At 47.3% G+C, this 19,764-nt stretch overlaps 1 protein-coding gene across 3 annotated transcripts in view; it reads left to right on the forward strand.

Moving 5' to 3' along the window:
* The window catches only part of MVB12B (multivesicular body subunit 12B), a 170,498-nt gene that overhangs the window by 92,116 nt on the left and 58,618 nt on the right, over positions 1-19,764 (forward strand). For all 3 annotated transcript variants that reach the window (XR_013994561.1, XM_081067717.1, XM_081067718.1), the window contains exon 7: positions 4,035-4,129. Coding sequence is in view for 2 of the 3 variants with exons in the window: in XM_081067717.1 (XP_080923843.1) it covers positions 4,035-4,129 (95 nt within the window). In the remaining variant the exon portion in view is untranslated. The remainder of the gene's footprint in view (positions 1-4,034; positions 4,130-19,764) is intronic.

The raw sequence follows: 19,764 nt of genomic DNA on the forward strand, positions 1-19,764 counted from the left end.
ACAACCGTTACCAGGTTGGAGGAGGTGCCAGAAAGGACCATCTGAGAAGAAGAAAGAGAAACAGGCCAAGGAAGGTGCACAGCCATCAGTGCTCACTCTGCAGCCAGCAAACCAGATGCCGTTATAGCTGCAGGGTGTGGTCAGCCAGGCAAAATCTGAGGTCCCGGAGAGGTGAGGAAGTTCAGACCAGGAAGTCGTGCTGGGCTTGGGGCAGCTGAGAAGCCAGGCACCTGGCCTTCTTGTTACATCCTTCTTCTTTTTTTTTTTTTTTTTTTTGTTGAGAGCCCGCTGGCCCATGTGGGAATCGAACCAGCAGCCTTCGGAGTCAGGAGCATGGAGCTCCAACCCCCTGAGCCACCGGGCCGGCCCACATCCTTCTTCTTAAGTCCATGTGCCGTACACTTGTCCCAAAACTGTTCATTTAGAGTAGGGCTGTCCAAACTTTTTTCAACGTTTTTCACCAAGGGCCCTATGCGGTAAAATACACAAACAGCCGGGCCACTCACTCGAGGTGAAGTACGTAATGCCTCACCTGGTTTATTTAAGTAAACTAAATATATTTTTGGAATTTGCTGCGGGCCAATTAACAATGGATTGCGGGCCACAGTTGGCCCGTGGGCCGCAGTTTGGACACTCCCGGGTTAGAGGGTTGCAGCTGGTCATTTCGACAGGAATTGTTAAGGGTCTGCACACAGTAGGTACTAAACATGTGTTGGCGGTTTCATGCTCTCCATCATTATCTGCTGCTCCATTCCTATCACTCTGACATCTCAGTTTCGTTTTGCTTTTTTTCCCTTACCTTCCACCAGGCAAGCAATCTTTCTTTCTTTTTTTTATTTCAGGTGTACAAAACAATGTAATAGTTAGACATGTATCATTTATATCCCTCACAAAGTGATAACCTCCCTCTCCCAATCGACTATCCCTCTGACATCGCACAGAGCCGTTACATTTCCACTGTCTCTATTCCTAATGCTGTACTCCGCTTCTTGTAACCATATATATATATAACTATATATAACTATATATATGTATATATATATATATAAAATTATAGTTGGCATTCATTATTGTTCAGCTTCAGCTTCAGGTGTACAGTGCAGTGATCAGGCATCTACAATCTTTCAAAATTTCAAATTAGAGCTTGTCCCAGCTTCAAACCCCTTCGGGATGAAGTCAGAACTGACTTCAGGGCCCTGAGAGGTGTGGCCCCAAGGCCTCCTCAGCCCAGTCCCCTGGTCCCACACCTTCTGCCTGGCCTTCAGGCCCTGGCCATCCCCACTCCTTCCAGGTCTTCCCTCAGCCACCGTTCCTGCCACTTAGGAGGCCTGAGCCTCCAGGCGCCACCACCGCTCCCTGCTGCACCCCGCCCACCTGCCCATCCTCACCTTTCCACCCACACAGTCCTGGGGAAGCCTTCAGAGCCCCATGCACAGCATTGTCGTCATCCTGCTTTCCACGCGTAATCGCATTTGTAAGCAAGTGTCCTGTAACTTTGTGGATGTCTGCACGCCCCCTACTGCAGGCTGAGCTGTGGGACAGCCGGGCTGGCCTGTCCTGCCACTGCTGAGTCCCCCACGGACCTGCCAGGTACTCCCTCAGCCACGGAATAGCTGGGCTGGCCCCCTTTTCTCCTCTGAGCCCTGGCTGGCCTCTTTGGCCGTCATCCTGGTCCACCTGTCTTCTGAAGGTCTGCTGCCATCCCCTTCTGTGAGCCTTCCTGGATGCCTCCGGCCCCTGGAGCACAGGTGTTTTTGTGTCCGTGGGTGGGATGTACCTTTTTAGGTCATTCAAGGTTTAGAAATCTTAGGGTGTGGCAGCCCTGAAGCACAGTCTTCCCCTGGCTCCCGGAAATCTCCTCCCTGGTACAGTGGGCACAGTGACAGCACCTGCCCCAGGCAGCTTCCTGACTGTGTGGCCAGTGCACTCCCACAGTGCCTCATGAGCCTCATGCTTGGCTTAATGCTCTGCTGTCACCATCTTGAAATTCTTAACCACACTGGAACCAGGGCCTCACCTTTTCGTTTTGCACTGGGCCCTTCATGACATAGCTAGCCCTGTCCCCCTTGTAGGGGACGATGTGAGGAGCCAGAGGAGAACGCGTGAGATCTGCATACCCCAGGGCCTGGCACATGGTGACACTCGCTGCAGGGTCACCTGTCATCATTTTAGCTCTGCTCAACCGCAACCGCAGTCAATAATTCATTCTGTGTTTGCTCAGCCTCACCGACTAAGTGCTGTGGTCAGAGGCATTGATCAACTGCTGGAAACCCTTCTGCAGCTGCTCCTCACCCTCTCGGGTCCCCAAGCCTGGCCAGGCCTCAGTCACTGCTGAAGCTTGTTAGAAATAGACTTCTGGGCTGCACCCCAGGCCCAGAACCGGGGTGCTGTATTGTTAGCAAGTTCCCAGGCATTTCTTATACCTTCGTCTATGCCAGATGGGCGGAACAGAGGTGGGAGCCTTCAGACTGGGGCACGGAACCCAAACCTCTTGGTGTGGCATTTGGAGTCCTTCCCAATCTGGCCCCAGCCTGCCTTTCCAGCGTCTTTTCCCATGTGTACCCTAACGCTACACCAGAATATCAGCTTTCCCTGACTACCCAGTGAGTCCCTTTTACTCCTTTAATGTCCATGTCCTCCTCTGAGAAGGTGTCACTAGAAGCAGTGTCCCCTTTTCCAAATGTGTTGTTCCTTCCTTCGGTGCTCACTCAGCACTCAGTTTTCATTCCCCTACGAGCGCGTCATGTTGCACGGTGATTTGTTCCTGCACCTTAATCCCATGTCTGTAGCCTGAGAACTCCTTCAGGGAGCTCACCCTGACCCTGAGCTGGCATCAGTAATGAGCAGCCAGTGCGTACTCACTACACACTCGTCAGATTGCCCAGTGGACACGTGTCCATGTGCTTTGTGTCTGCTGGTTCCCCTGCAGCTCTGAGCACACAGTCGGCGCTCAGTAAAGCCCCACTGCTTGGCCAGCCGGGCTGGTTGGTGGCACAGCCATCAGTGCTCATTCTGCAGCCAGCAAACCAGATGCCCCTCAAAGCTGGTCTCGTCCCGGGCGGTTCCTGCCCACTTCTGGCTCTATGGGAACAGGCCATGCCTGGAGAACCTTCCCTCCCAGGAGTCTATATACAAGAGTTGTTCTAGGAGGTCCCCTGTTTGTTGTGTGAAAAAGACAATGTGTGAAAAGTAAAGCCTTCTTTGTGTAGTAAATACTTCCTCCCTTTTAGAAATGACTGAGTGTGGCCAAAGCTCAGGCTATTTCAAACCAACCCCCTCTCATACCAAGAAAAAGTCTTTTTGTTGTCATTTTCCCCGCAGACCTGTTGGGTTTTAAATATTTCTCCTATTATTTTACTCTTGCTTTTCCACATTCACTAAAAGCAGCTGACGACCACACCAAATGGATTATTTGCTTCCATTGACTACTCACTTATGCTCTGTATGCATTGTGAGCTTTAATGGCCAACACCTGTGCCATAAAATACATGCTGGTCCATCGAAGGTGCTTTCCGGAGCACCTACTGTGTGCTCCCACCAGAGGGGGACACGCAGACAAGCAATTCAGAGGAGTGTGCCATCACCATCTCAGTGGTCATTAGTTTCCTGGGCTCCCATGGTAACACTAATACCCAACACCTTTGTTCAGTGTGCTTCCCTTGCTCTTATCCTCAGCAGCCCTGCGGGGCAGGTGTGGAGCCGACGGATGGGTAATGGAACCAGACGGTGGAACCAAGGCTCATGTTCAGAGCCTGAGTGTTCTGGTCCCATTGGTGTAGTTTGCCTGGTGGGCAGACAGCTGGATTAAGTTGCTCACTGTGTTGAAGTACCTTGGGTATGCCCGGGATGTTCCTGGTATGCAAAAATGTGGCCACTGATATCTGGAAACTTCTGAATTCCCTGGGGGGACTCGAGCTGGTAGAGAAGTCCTGCTCCACACCACTGTGGGCAGTCAATGCCGTAGGGGGCTTTCTGAGCCTTGGGGAATGTTCCAGGCTCCCTGTAACCTTCTGTCTCCTCTGTCTCTTCCTCAGGCACATCTCACTAACGCTCCCCGCTACCTTCCGAGGCCGGAACAGCACTCGGGCTGACTATGAGTACCAGCACTCCAATCTGTATGCCATATCAGGTACGTGGGGCCCCTGCCAACAGCCAGTACCACCACTGTGTCCTGGCACTACCTCCCTCTCTGTTTCCTGGCTCCTGATGGCATCCGTCTTACCTCTCTCTCTTTTCCCCTGCAAGGGGCCCTGGCCCTTAGGGACCAGACCTCCCCTTTCCTTTGTGTCACTGAAGCACTTAGAGAAGGGCCAAATACTCCGCATGTTTTAAAACTAATGATGAAAAACAATGTGTGGATTTCACAAGCTTGAAGGGAGGTTTCCAGAGAATAGTCAGCGCATTGTTCCCTGCCAAATCCAGGGCAGGTTTCCCACGGGGACTCAGAAGCAGCACAGAGCGGAGGCCAGTCCCCTTGCCCTCCCAAGCCCAAGTCTGTCCTCACCTCTCATTTCTCAAAGGCAGGTTTGTGGCCAGAAGGTGCCTTGGCGGTCTCCCCCTCACACCCCTGGCGAATGAGTCTGTGATTTCTGAAGTCGGCCTTGAAATTGATCGTGTTACCTTGGCAGGAACTTCATCAGTCCCAGTTTTCCTTTTCACCTTCACCCAGGGAGGAGAAACTTACAAGCCTTATTACAGAATTGAGATTCATTAGGTGCCTGGCAAGGCAGGTGACTTGCTAAGAGCTGAGGAAACCCACAAACTTGCCTCCCATTATACTAGGCCTCAAATCAGGGGTGTCTGTATCTAAGGGGAAGTGGCAAATCCGTGCCACTTACCAGCCCACACCCTTAATGGTGAGTGACATTTTGAACACAGGAACATGGCATTCATTCATGTACCATAATGAATCTGTTATTTAAAAGGTAATCTTTTTTTCTAAAAATTGCAACTTCAGGTCGCTAAATAGATGAAATAGAACAATGGTGTAATTCCTGTCAGTATTAGTTTTCCTTGTTATGATCACTCCCTAATAGGTTTGGAAGTATAAGCAAAAGCCAGTTCCGTTTCTGGGTGGCACACCTGCTGGGGAGAGGGAAGGGCAGGGATGTTCCCAAACCCCTCGTCCCTGGCTGCTCTCCAGGAGTCAGGCTCCCAAAGGGTGGAGGGAACATGTCTAAGAAAAGCATCTCCAGGGAGAATTGCTTTTGCGCTGTGGCTATTTCGGCAGAGTCGACAAGGAGCATAACAAGTGTGGAAAGATGACCTATTTTGTAGAAAAGCTGACTATTTCCCCAGATGCTCAGTGGCAGAGTGGTGCAAAACAGGTCTGTGAAATCCAGCAGGGCGACCCCGTTCCACATGCACATAAGGAAGGCTCAGTCAAAGCAGATGACTTTTTTCCTCCAGCTTGCAAATCTTTTTCCAGCCAGAGTGCTCGGCTCCCCCCGAACCCCCCCTTCCCTGGCTTCTCTGATGGCTTTCCCAGCTGTTGATGTTTCTGCAGAAAAGGGCCCACAGACTGAAATCTCCTCTGGTTTGGCAGGAATGCTCCCGTCTGCCTCTGGAGCACTGCTTCCTCGCCCCCTGGCTTTGATGAGGTGTTGTCTGGGTTCATTTCAGCTGTTAGTTTAGCAATACCGAGGTAACAGCCTCAAGACACAGGGGAAGCCATTCAGAAACTTCCTGTTACATTTATGTAAATGGCAGTCAATTGGATTTTATCTTCCAAACGGAGGTAGTTGAGGCTGCAGCCCACAGCAGCAGGCAGCTCAGGCCTCCTCGGAGGCTGCAAGCACCAAATTGCTCTGCCAGGGTCCAGGACTGCTTTGTTGTGACGCTGCCAGAAAGTTCCCTGCAGGACCCGCTGGCTCCATCAGGCCTGCAAGCTCAGCACTGGGCAACCATGGTGCAGCTGGGAAGCCTGCCCGCCTACCCACCGGCAGCCTGCCTGCCAGTCGTCCTGGCTGGAAGGGAGCAGAGGCCACCCCCACCCCGTACGAACAGTATTTGGCAGTAAGTGGCACATCTCAGTTTGGTATTGTGGAGTTAAGGTTTCAGTGGTTGGTTCCAAAAGCAGTCAAGGCAGAGTGTGCCCTAGGCCCCAGCTCTTGCCGCGTGCCCGATGCCATGATAGCGGGAGCTTCGCTGGTAATGAAATGAATCATCAGACTGTTCTGCTTCCGAACCGGTTCCGGCACAGGCTCACTGCAGACTTCAGGAACTGAGCCTTTGGTGCAAAGCTCTGGCTCGTTCCTGAAAACATTTGACCCCTTAGTTTGCAGTTCTTCCTAAGATAAGTAGATGTCCAAACAGTGTAATTAGAATTTTGAAGAGCAGCCCACATTTAATTTGTATGTGTGCTTATTAAAGCAATATTTACTTTTAAATGTTTTCCCACGGACATACCTGTTAAGATATTTCTTCTCTTGTACCTTTCACTAAGACCATTCACCTCTACCATACCTGCAAAGGGAAAGACACTGCTCAGAGTTGCTGCAGAAATCAGTGGGGACAGTGTGTAGCTCTGTCCCCAGGGCCAGACGCATTCAGGAAATAAGGGAGGGAGGAAAGAAACCATTCAGCCCAGGGCCTACCCTGCCCAGGGATACCCCCTATGACCCCCGACCGGATGCCTGAACACCTCCAGCATCCGGGGCCACCACCTCCAGTGAGCCCATTCCATCTCTGGGCTCTCTCTTCCTGTGCATTCCTATCCATGCAGCCTTTTGGGATACCGTGCATCCTGTCTGCCAAAACGTGACAACCATTCTGCACAGTCCAGCCAGTAGTTTCCCGTTGCCCACAGAAGTGGGGTGAGGAACTTCTACTGACTGAATGCTGAAATCTTGAGAAACTTATGTCCCTTGCCCTGCCGTCGTGTACCCTAATCAAAATAGCCATGAAGCACACCTTTCCTCCTCACACTTCCTTTTCTGGGAATTTCTTCTAGAAAATACGCAAACAGATTTATCCACAAGGATAAGCACTGCTGCTTTTTAAAAATAATACTCCTAAAAAGGGGTGGGCATGGATACCCTTAATGTCCAAAACAAAGGCAAATGGTTAAATTTTGCGACATCTACACAATGGCCTTCACTTGCATCACACATACACAGGCCTCAAACAGTGACGGCTTAGAAACAAAGATGTGCATGAATGTTATGAAGTGACAAACCAGAGCGTGCAGTGTGCACAAACACATGCCAGGATGTTTACAGGGGTTGTCCCTGGACTTGCCTGCTCTCTTCTTCTTTTTGTTTCTTTACAGTGTCTCGTTTTTCTATGATAGCACGTATTGCTTTCGTGATAAGAAAAAATACAGACGTGATGTTCGTTTGGTGTGTTCCTGTAAGCCTGGCTGGCCCCCGTGATCACGGTGCCTTTTCTGCGCGCTCACAGTCCTGACTCATCCTATGCTAATTTTCTTATTGCCCCTTTTGGAGAGTGTGATTTTTCTCCCTGTTGTCCAGTCCCCTGAAACCTCCTGTCCACTGACATTCCTCAAAGAGCAGCGACCAAAATTCCATCAGCATCTTTTCCGCTCCTCCTGCCCTACGGACGCAGACTGAGTGTGAAAGCATCTGGCTGCTCGAGCCACCCCCTCAGCTTTCTTGCTCTTCAAATCCCCCATCACCATGTTGTCCTTAGGGTTTGAGGACCGTTTTCCTTGACAGAGGAGACAGAAATAAAATGGTAGGTGCCTGGTTTGGCTCCCTTGGTCTGTATTTGGGTCTGCAAAACTGGGCCCGTGGCCAGATGTTTATATGACCTGTGAGCTAAGGATGGTTTCATATTTTTAAATAGTTGAAAAAACATTAAAAAAAAATATGTAGTGACGTGAAATGTATATGAAAGTCAAATTTCAGTGTTCATAAAAAAAAAAGTTTTCTTAGAATGCATCTCTGCCCATTCTTTTACAAATTGTCCGTAGCTGCATTCACAGTACAGTGGCAGAACTGAGTGTCTGTGACAGAGCCCATGAGGCCCACAAAACCTGAAATATTCACTATCTGTCCCTTTACGGAAAAAGTGTGCCGACGCCTGGTTTTTGTCGTCAGTCTTAAGCAATGGGTGCTCCAGTTCTTCCGCTTCTTGCTCCAAACTTAATTTTTAAATGACTTTTTACGTTGTTCTTCCTTTTGGTAAAGGGCAGCTTTCCTAGTGATGTTCTAACGGCTGCTTGCCCTTCATTATGTAGCTTTAAGCTCCTGCCTCCGGGGAGGGCTTTCTTCGGGACCATGCTGATTTCTCTAGATTCCACCACAAACCCCGCTCCTAAGTTTCCTCGTCAGCTCTCTTGGTGGTGGTTAGTTTTCTTTTGAAGAATATCTTATCTCTCATGAAAAGTCTCCTATTTTAGTCCCAACTGATGGCATTCTGCACTTTTCTTCCTGAGAAATTTTTTAGATGACTGACCATTCATTCATTCATTCATTTATTCATTCATTCATTCATTCATTCATTCATTCATTCATTCGTTGCTGTTCCACCTATTCCAGAAAGATTTTTGTTAGCTCCAGAAATACATGTAACAGAATGAAAATGGAAGTGAAAAAAATAAGAGTGAATGAAAAAATAGGATAGAAAAGTAGGGTGCAGCTTTGGGTGGGCTCTTACATGAAGGGGATTCTGGATTTGATTGTGAGTCAGGACAACTGCCATACGGATGCCATGAAGACAAGCTAGTTGCTCGGGAGGAGACTCGCAGAATTCACTAAAAGGAGTAGTTCTCATAAAGAAGGCCCCGTAAGATGCTGTGAGCAACAGAACAGCTGCTTTTCAGTGAGTTTGATAAGGACCACCTGTATGGCCATGCATTAGGGACTTTGCTCATGTTTGATACCCTAAAGTATTTGGGAGTTGAGTAAGATGTTTCTTCAGAAATGTTCTTGGGCTGGGCGTCAGTGCCTTAGGAACTAGAGACCTCAGGGGATGTTGGGGAGCAAGAGCTCCCCACCTCCTGTCCAACCTGAGGGACATACTGTGTGAGAAGCTTCCAGTAAGGAGCACTCAGCCAAGAGGTGCCCAGGACTGCTTTCTCTAACCTGGGATGTCTCTTGTCAGTCTTATGGCAGGTTTTACTTAATGAACAGTTGGCTGTAGGTATGGGAAACCCCGAAAATAAGACTGGGTCTTATACTGTATTTCCCCGAAAATAAGACCAGGTCTTATATTAATTTTTGCTCCAAAACACGTATTAGGGTGTATTTGCAGGGGATGTCTTATTTTTTCCTGTACAACAATCTACACTTATTCAAATACAGTCATGTCATCTTCTTCTGGAACATCATCATAACGTACTAAATTGCGTCTGTCTGGCTGACGATCTTAACTGGGGCTTATTTTCAGGGTAGGTCCTATTTTTGGGAAAACACGGTAAGCTCCCTGATTATAAACTGATTTCTATCACCAAGTGAAGAATTTTTACCGAAGAAAACTTACTTTTCTCCCTTTTGAAAAATTTGACATAGTAGTATAAAATAGTAAGATTGCACCAATGCAAATTAAAACTGGCGTGTAATCAAACCAAAAATCTCACACCCCCATGATTCAGGATGAGCCCGAGGCCTCGCAGTGCAGAGGGCTGTGGGGCTTGAGCTCCTTCCCTTTAGTGCCCAGGCCGACTGCCTTGCTGACATCTCCATTTATCCGTCAGCATTAGGCTGACCATATAATTTATTGCCCACATCATCACATTTGAGAGTGAAAGGGGCACACAGTTACAACAGGACAAAAGCCACAACCTAGAACCAAGCTGGCCGACTTGGAACTGGGGTTCGTCACCCGGCCTTTAGCTTTGTTGTGTGTGGTGTTTTTTTTTTCAGTTTTCTTTTTGATTGCTGGAAAAAAGCAGCTTATTGCCCTCCACAGCTGTTCCCTCTTAAAGACCAGTCCCCTTTCAAGATGTTTGACACCAGGAAACATGTGAGCGTGGACATGTCTGAGTCCATCCGCTCGTGAGTTTGGCTCGCGATACTCGTACCGAGTCAAGCAGTATTTTATCTGAAACAGAACCGTGTAGGAACCATGTAAGTCTGACATCAGGCCAGGAAAGCGCAGAGCAATTAAAAATAATTAATGATTTCTGAATATCAGCCTTCTCCATGCAGTTTTAATCTAGTCCTCATTTAAATTGGAAGATGGACATTTAATTATCAGTATTATGAAATTCATGATTTATATATTTCATCCAGTTGGATAAAATTTCTGCCACCAGCTCTTCATCTTATTATGAAAAAAAATCTGTATATTTCATAAGTGATCCTTTAAAAACTCATCTGCAGCATACCAAACAACTGTAAACATATTTTCCTTTCATTTATAGTGATTACATTGTTTGTGCCTTTCAATTAGGTTAAAAAAAAAAATCTCCCCTAGAAAATGGAAAATAAACTTAAGATATAATGATCATAAAGCTTTGCCGGGTTGGAAAACGAAGGCTAAAAGATGATAATAATAGGGTGCTTGAGGAAACGCTGTTCGTTTCTGTGTGAGATGTTCTCACCAGCAGCTGCTCCACTGGTAATGTGGACGGTGTCACGCTACAGAACGTGTGCTGGTGTTCTGTGTACATGCCCATGGTTCTCCTTTCCCTGTGTATCTGGGCGGGCGTCAGCCCACGTGTACATGCCCATGGTTCTCCTTTCCCTGTGTATCTGGGCGGGCGTCAGCCCACGTGTGGGCTGAGGGACTGTGTAACCGATAACCTCCAATAAGGGAGAGCCCTTGTTCGGTTGGAAGCCCCGAGTGATCTTGGTCAGCCTGTGCTTTTGCAGTCATCCCCCTCTGGCCTTTGTCTGCAGTGGACTCACGTGGCCTGTGTTTCAGAGCCTGCCTCCTTCACCCTTCACTGAGACTTCAAAATCACCCAGGGCTGGCCGGAGAGGTGGTGGGTGAGCATGGGGGGGAATGGCAAGGATCCTAGAGAGGGACATCAGTTTGACGCAGCCACAGATAATAGCAGAGGGGGGAAATTCCTGAATGAAGTGAAAAAAATATTTATAATAATGGTGCTCAAATCAAGGAGGAAATAAGTCATTTTACAGGCACATAAATTGTTATCATCACCCCTAGCAGCCATCGCGTTCCTTGTCTATCCATCTATTCTTGCCCTGACTGATAATAGCATCGAGTACAAAGAAAAATATAATAAGAAAAAGAAGAAATGAATGGGAGTGGATGGGGAATTGATCACACAGTGTATTTGTATATCCTGATGTAAAAGGTGCACTTGACAGGTGGCCAGGTTTGCTCTGTACACAACCATGTGTGTGCTGTCAGGAGCACACACGCTGCCTTGTTTCGATTGATGAATTGCCTGCTTTCTTGATTAAACCTTCCGTCACTTAAGAAACAAAAAGCCTGTGTTTAGATGGCAGAGTGGGACATGTCAAAAAAATCTGTCTCCTTTACCTTTGTGCAGATGTTGGGCACAGACTGTAACATGTATTATTAAAATGAATGTGGCATTTACTGTGCATTATTCCTTTCCTGGGAGAAAGGACTGTAAATTATATGCTAATAATAAGCTTTAACCCTTTCGAAATGCAAAAGATTTAAGAGTGCAAATACTCATGTAGGCCCAGCTAATTGGATGTGCTTTTATACTATCCGCTGTGGTAGCTGTGTCACTGAAGTTAATGAACAACGTGTGCGGGCAGACACGCAGGCCGCTGGGGGAACACTCGCCTCTTGGAGGTGTTCCGCTCTGCCAGTGCCTCCTCTAGGATTTCACAGAGAGAGAGAGACCCCAAAACCCCTCAGCTGGGGTCCAGATCATACCACAGATGAAGTCCATAGCCATGTCCAGTTCTCCCAGTGAGTCTTCTGGAGCTGAGCTTCGAAGATGAGCCGTTGGGTGTTCCCACTTACAGGGCAGGGACCACGGGGCTGGCGGGGCTTGGGCCTGGCAAGTGCCAGGTGTTGGTGCCTTGCCCTTACATGCCTATGTTCCTGGGCCAGACTTTTCTGTCCTCGGTCCAGTTGCCCAGGTGGCAGACTCCTCTCCCCAACGCACAGCTCCTCAGATCAAACCTTCAGGCTCCGCCCCAGCCCACTGCATTCACTCAGACCACACCTGCCTTGCCTGCGTTGAGGCTGTTGGTGGCCAGTCTCCACCTATCTAGTGTCTTCTCACCATTTCTCTTCACCTGTGCCCACCAGCCGGGGTCGCTCCCTTGTGTCCTCACTTTTGTGTCTGTGCATTTGCCCCGGCCAGTCCGATGGCCGAGCTTGCCCCACCTACTCCTCTTTGCTGACCCATCTTTGAAGGCCTGTTTCCAAACTGCCTCTTACACGAAGCTTCTCTGATTCTTTTCCAGCTAGGTTTACTCCCACACTGTTTTATGTTGTAGAGAGTTCAACTGTGAGCACCTTGAGAAGGCAGAGACTGTGTTTGGAGAGGATGGGGGCTGCCTTAGATCCCCTTTGAATCAAGGAGGATGTAATTAAAGGCAAAGAGAAGACAATTATTTATTCCTTTGTTCACTCAGCAGACCCTGAGAGCTGCCCTGTGACCAGGCCCAGGTTTTCTCCCTATGGCAACGGGAAGCCTATGGGAGAAGGTTCTGCCTATGACTGCTGGGGCATTTGGGGTAGAAGCACGTGTGGCTATCACACAGAGCCACTGTGAACAGCCGCACAGGTTGTGCACTGCACAACACTTGTGAATGGCACTCCCTTATTGCTGTGTGAGGGCCCTACGTGATATTACCTTGGTTGGGCAAGTCGCTCATTGCTAGTTAGCCGTACCTGTAAAATAATACAGTAACCACTGCCACTCTCCCAGTTCTGCTGTGAAGATCTGGGATGTAAGCAACTTTTGTAAATCGAGCAGCAGTGCAGTAATGTCTCTTCTCTCCATATTCACCTCCTGTGCAGGGCTCTGAGTAGGAGCCCAAAGATTTGTGGACAGTTACCACTCGGGAAACACTGGCTCCTGCCTGGCGTGGTCTTCTTCTTCCTAGCACTGTGCCCCTTTTGTGATTCTATACCTAAGATTCCATCTCAGGAATCAGAGCGCTCTGGATTCTCCCTCAGTCCAGAGAAATTTGCAATAGGCTCTCTGGCGCGGCTCAGCTCGGCACCCCTGGAAACTGAGACATTCTGTCACGCATCATCTCTTAGAAGTGGGCTATTTTCTGTGGCAAGCAGCCCATGAGCGCCTTCTCAGGAAGGTGACAGAATGATGGCTTGGGGGCAGGAAGGAAAAAAGTACCTGGCAGAATGAGGCGAGACTTCCATAAAATCTTCCAATGTGCCTTTGGTTTTTTTGGAGGAAAAAACCCGGGGGGGGGGGGGAGGGGGGGGCGGTTGCTGCTTGCTGCTCCAGGCTTTCATTTCTGCTTTTCCTGTGCTGCATGGGTAGGAGAAAGTTAAGACTTTTTCCAGTTTCGTCATCGTGAAAAATAAAAACATTATTAGGTGACAGATACTTCAGTGCTCTTAAAAGGGTGGCCACCTCCTGCTGTGCTTTCATTCTCTCTTTGGTTTCTAAGCATGGCAGTGTAGGCGGCATTGGTTTAATGGGCCACATCCCCCTCTTAAATCCGAGTGAGGCGGCCGGGGGAGCACTGGGAAGAACCATAGTGGGAGCCAGAAAAGCCGGGTCCAGGCCCTGCTTCTCCCACGGCCGAGCCCAGTAACATCAGGTGCTGTAGCAGGCCTTCCTGAATGTACATCCTGCATCTTTCCGTGTCAGGAAGTCAACAACATCAATACTTTAAACATAGTTCAGCTAATATTTACTGGCAACTTCCTGTGTGTCAGGCACTGGCTGGTAGCTAAGGTAGCAGGGAAGACACCCACCTCCCAGGGTTGAGGATATATGGGAAGGAGCCTGGTGTGTTGTGCAGGTTGAGTACCTGGATGTTACCAGCAAAAGGGCAGACTTCACAGACATTCCATCCAAACACTGCCTTGATTGTGAAGCTCTCAGGACAACTAGAGAAAAACCAACTTTCCAACACCATTCTCCCTGTGTATTTATCTTCTTTGTCTCATTTTTAAGTAGACATACGCCCCCATTGCCCCCATCATAATTCCCTTCCTGGCAGGCAGCATGATTTGGGCCCAGCAGCAGGATCCTTTCTGAAGGCGTAGCTGCAGAAATGCTGAAAACAAAGTGAACACGCTTAATCCCAGCTCTTTGTCTGCTCTTAGCACTTTTCCGGAGCTTTACTCAGATGTGAACAAAGTAGTCTGGTTTTCCAAACACTCCTGCCCAGGGGCAGCTTATATCAAATTAGCTTTTTGTTTCTGTTTCTATCTCTGTCTGTTTTGTAATAGACTATCAGGTGAGAGAGAAAAATGATATAATTAGGGCAACTTCTTTAATTTAGACACATTTAGGGAGCCGAAGTTGTTTTGCCTTTATGAAAATGGATTGTGTTAGTTTATTTTAGTAATACCTAACCTTCCTCCAGCACTTACCATGTACCAGACACTGTGGTAAGCACTTTCCATGCATTTTGTCATTTAATCCCAACAAATCCTTATCAAGAAAACCTTACAAAAATCTTTAGGGTTTATGCTATTACTCTTATCATTTCTGTTTTCTGGTGACAGCACAGCTGCCAGTGTTGCTGAGCTCCCGTGCTCAAGCCCTGTAAAATAAACATCTTATAAATGTCTTTTTCTTTATAAATATTTTATTTTTATAGGTGGAAAAAAACTGAGGTTTTGAGAGCTTGTGATTTACCCAAAGTTACACTGTTAATAAGTGGGAGGGCTGAGATTCGAACCCAGGTCTCTGGCTCCAGACCTAAGCTCCATATCTCTGTGCTGAGGATGATGCTTCAGTGTGCGTGAGACCATTTCCCTGCATGTGTCACACCGAAGCTGAAAATGGCACACACACCTGGCATGAATTACGCTGGGACTCACTCGGTAGAAGAGGTCTCTGCATGATTTAAATCTCGGACGGTTCCTGGCCCGTCATCTCTGGCACCTCATCGCAGTGAGGCCTTTGATGATTGACTGATGATGACTCCCTAGTCCCTGCGGCATCTCGCAGAGTAGCTGTGGCTCCGCGGGCTATTTGGGGGCAGAGCACTGAAGGGTGAGCACACAGCCCCCTCACTTAGTGCTGGGTGGCCTTAGGCAAGGCGCTTTAACCTTTCTGTGCCTTAGTTTCCTTATCTGTTCAATGGGGGACCGTTGTTTGTGGTAAGGATTAGAATCGTGCCTGGTCATAGAAAGGGCTGTAGATGTGTGACTATGATTGTAACTATTCCCCAGCCCCTCCCTCTCGCCCCTTGTCAGATCCTTTCCTGAACTGAAAAGGGAATATTCCAGGAACCTTAAAGGTGGAGCTACTGCTGGTCTTACTGTTGGAGACCTTTGTCTGGGGGAGCTCTGGGCACCTGAACGTCCCCTTGCCATGGCCTTTTCTTAGCCCTATGGTGATAGTGAGCACCCCGAGCCCAGCATTTCCATTGCTGGGCCTGAACTTCAGTTGTTCTTCTCCCCCTCCCCCCGCCCTCCTGGACCCTGCCCATGGCAGGGCTCTTGTTTAAATGGATAGTCACCTTAGTGGCTCCCCTGCTTTGAAGCTTCATTCTCTAGATCAGACCTCCTAAGACGCCCGCCTCTGAGGAAACCTAGCCCGAGGTTCCTGAGCCATATACACCGTTGTGTCCCCACTAGCTCCCAGCCCTGGCTTCCTCTCCTGCCTGGTTCCAATTCCCTGAGTTTTCCCACTGCCACTGTGGCCAAGCTCCAGCCTTGCTGACTTAGGACAAAAGTCACGGATTCCAGGTTAGCATATTTTAACTCCTGATGGCTTCATGAGTAAAGATGGAAGTGTTGGCCAAACCTGGAGAGAAGCTGGACGCCACGCAAGGTTTGGAGATGAGATCAAAAGTTATCCTTTGTCACACAAGATGAGTGTCCGCCCTTTTGTGTCTGAATGAATGCGTCTAACCACTAACATTAGGACAGAAAAAATTCTGATGTTTTAGAACAACGAAACCACCTTTCCTGTGGACAGAATACCTGAATCCATCCATTGTCATACATTTGTTGTTTGTGTCCTGAATATTCAAAGCTTTTCCCGTTTTTATTAAGGGGCCAGTGATGGTCCTGGCCTGATTTGTTTCCTGTTTTTGGTTTTTAAATCTTCGGTGCTCCAGCCTAGAGTTTGGGTAGGACCGATTTATCACACGTCACAGAGAAGAGGCTCCTTACCCCTCAGATTTGTCTTTTGATTGTCTCTAAGACACTGAGCGACGCGGAGTTCCCATCCAAGGTTGAGGTCCTTTGTTAGAGAGCGGGTCTCCCGCCTGACTTGTTTTATAGCACCAAGGATCTCCTGATCCACTGGCGAGGCAACATCCATAATTTTGAATGAATGAGTGAAGCCTGCCCCGCCGGCCTGCCTGGGCATCACTTCTGGTGACACACTTAGTCCTGAATCGCTTGCTACCTAGAAGCAATAAACACACCCAGCTTTATGTTCCACTGCCTCTGGTGTTTACCTTAAATACGCCCTGGGCTAACAAAATGCCAGTGTCACTCCAGTCAGAAGGTCCTTTGACTCTTGAATTGCACGGTTGTCACTTACCTTTTTTTTTTTTTTTTTTTTTTTTTGCCAAAGGTGGTCGTGCCTGTTTAGACCCAAGATGGGCAGCTTCTTTGGCCATAAGCCTCTTGGCTATGTATGCTTCTTGTAAAACTTTGGCTGTCGGATCGGTTTCCCAATTCTGAAACTGTCAATTCCGTGTCTTTCGTTATAACATCCTGTTCAGTGTTCAGTTCTCTGCTGGAGTACAAGGTCTGTTCTGGGACAGTAAGCTGGTGATGTCACATTCACCAGTGTGTGCCCGGTGCCCACCCCAGGGCCTGGTCCACAGGACGTGCGCAGGGATGTTTGATTGATTTTTTAAATCTACCCTTTTGTATCCGCCCTTTCCAGCTGCGTGACTTTGGACACTTTACATTTCAGTCCATTTTCTCTTCTATAATTTTAAGAGTTAGAGTTAATGGACATGAAATGCCTAGTACTGAGTGGGCACCCCAGAAAGGGTAGCTGGTATGACTGTCATAAATAGTATTGTTCCCAGGAAGCTCTGGTCTTATTCACTCTGCAGTTTGACTCCCCCCCCACACACACATAAAAATGCAATCGAGAAAGTGGACAGCTGATCCACTAATGTAGAGCCAGAAGGGAACTCACCTGGAAGGACCCTGTCCAGCTCAGGGGACCTTTTGGTGTCATATAAGGCAAATCCTCCATTCTGGTTCAGAAATCAGTAATCACTTGAGATGTTAGTTTGCTGCTGGGTAACGCAGGTTTAAAGAGAACTTCTCAACCTTTGAGTCTGCTCAGACTTGCCCCTTCTCATCGAATCAGCTCTCATTGAAGGATAGTATCTGTGCTCAACCATCTGAATGGTTTCACTTCTTTCTCCTTTGCCTTTTGGTTTCTAGCTCTTTCTTTCCTTCACCTTCTGTCCCAGGACCCTTTAACAAAACAAACAAGCAAAAAGCCCCTTTTCTTGCCTCAGAATCCTTACAGAGCTGTGAGCCAGGGCTTGGTTTAAAGGTACATGAATAAAAGTCACACCACCTGCCGAGCACATCGTGAAGTCCGCAGCTCCAGAGCAGCTGCCAGGCCAAGGGCCTCCAGGCTCTCAGGCCTGCATTGAGGCTGGCCCTGCAGCCACAGGACACACCATGCATTGGGAGCGTCCTTTCTCAGGGTTTGAGAGAGTAAACTGTCTTAGATGTCCCGCCTTATGGCAGGACGCAGGGCTATCTATTGATGCTGAGGGATTGCTCCTTTCTTCTGCCTACATTTAAATATATATATGTATATATAGTGCCTTTTATTTGGATTTAATGAGGACAGACATTTTAATCAGAGGTTAGTCATTTATTTTTGCAAACTATTGTTTTGATTCATCATTTTTGCAGATAATTAAATGGATCAGTTGGTTCAGTGTGTCTACTTATTAAAATAGGTAATTTTGGAGGGGAAAAAGAAGTGCTTTTTTTTGGATCACTGCACAAGAATTGCTTTTATCTTCCTCTTTGAGCATAGTTTCTGGTTGTTTTGCTAGAAGGCTCTCTAGTGTTCAAGCATTTGGTGTTCTCTCTGGTCTGGGGGGGGCTTGCCCTTGGATGATTGGGGTATTAGCCACTATGCCCTTTGAAACAGGAGATGAAGAGTAAACTCTGCTGTTACCTGTTAGAAGGACTCTTCGGTTTTAATTGGATTAGAGAAAAGAGCCTACAAGTTATGAACTTTGCAGAGCAGCAGTTCTTATGCTAAAAACAGATTAATTGTAGCCCTCGTCGTGGGTGGAGTTTAAAAGTCAATTACTGCTTGTCCTATTATAATTTACACACCTAGGATTTGAAAAAGTCTGTCACTTAGTGTAGAAACGAAAAGGTTATGTGCACTAGTTGGAGTGTACCTGTGACTTTTCATTTGTAAATGCTGTTAGCTACATGTATTTGTATGTATGCAACTTGTAGCTGCAGAGCTGTACTATAACTCCATCTGTGAGCAAGATTCCTTACCAAGAGTAACCTTTAAGATTTAGTTCCTTAAATCCATAATGGCTTAGAATATAGCCCTTTGTCTGGCACTTTAATCCACTTGTAGGCACTGTGACCAGCCCCTGCAGAGCCTTGGGACCACTCCACTCCCCGGGTCACGAACCAGTAAAGAAATGGCCCTTCAGGGGTCAATTTTTTAAAAACAAATTGCTCATGACATTTGTTTTCCTTGATTTTTCCATGTTTCTGTCCTGAATCAGTTAATTCACTCATTAAAAGGATTTATTTTAGACGGACCAATTAAAACTTTGGAAGCTAATTTTTTGCTGAGCAGCGCAGACCTCTGAAAACACAATTTATAACATGGCTTCTGCCCTTTTCCACCGAGAGCTGTCTGATCGTACTGCAACCTCTGGTGCTCGCAGAAGTCAAGAACTGCTGTTCTTTGTCCTCCACTCCGGGCTGAGCTGAGCCGCGTGGGTAGGTTTCTCCCAGCCTCCATTGTCTTAAGGTGCACGGGCGAATCTGAGAAGTCAGCCCAGCCCAGGAGTGGCACGCAGTATTTGTTTGCTTGCATAAACCCCATAGTTTAATTTTTTAAAATAGGAAGCTGCTGTGTAGTTTGGATATTTAAACAGTTATTAACCGAATGACAATTAACAGATTGCATAGACAGATTTTCTTTTGAAAACCTCCAAAATTGAGTACAGTTTGCAAAACTATCACAGCATAGTAATGACAATGAATTTTGATTTCCCGGAACTGATATTAGACTCCTTATTAAACTATGTGCATCTGCTTTTAATTTACTCCAAATAATTGGAAAATGCAATGAAGCTTTCCAATTAAAGCACGGCTTTATGCTGTTTAATAATACCCCCATAATATTATAGCTTATGAAGTGACAGGTGAGTTGGTGTATGAATAAAACATAAAGGCAGCAATAAGGGACAGAAAACCGGAGACAGTTGTGGGGATTTTAAATGCTGGATGTAATTTGCATATATTAATCTCTTCTTTTCAGCCTTATCAGGCGTTCTTCAGTATTTGAAGTTAAAATAGCGTTGACAGGCGGGAGTACGCTTAGTTTTTTCAAGGATTTATTACTTGTATAATTTCTGATCTTTAATAAGCAGATATGACTGATCCTCATAGTTCTATAGAAATCGGTTAATTGTTCCAGATGGCGTGTACTGATTATGCAAAATTACTTTTCACACCATTTTTTTTGTGATGGAGTTTGGAGTAAAATTAAATTTT

The sequence above is a fragment of the Rhinolophus hipposideros genome (genome assembly GCF_964194185.1).
Source record: "Rhinolophus hipposideros genome assembly, chromosome: 11".
In the NCBI taxonomy this organism is placed as follows: domain Eukaryota; kingdom Metazoa; phylum Chordata; class Mammalia; order Chiroptera; family Rhinolophidae; genus Rhinolophus; species Rhinolophus hipposideros.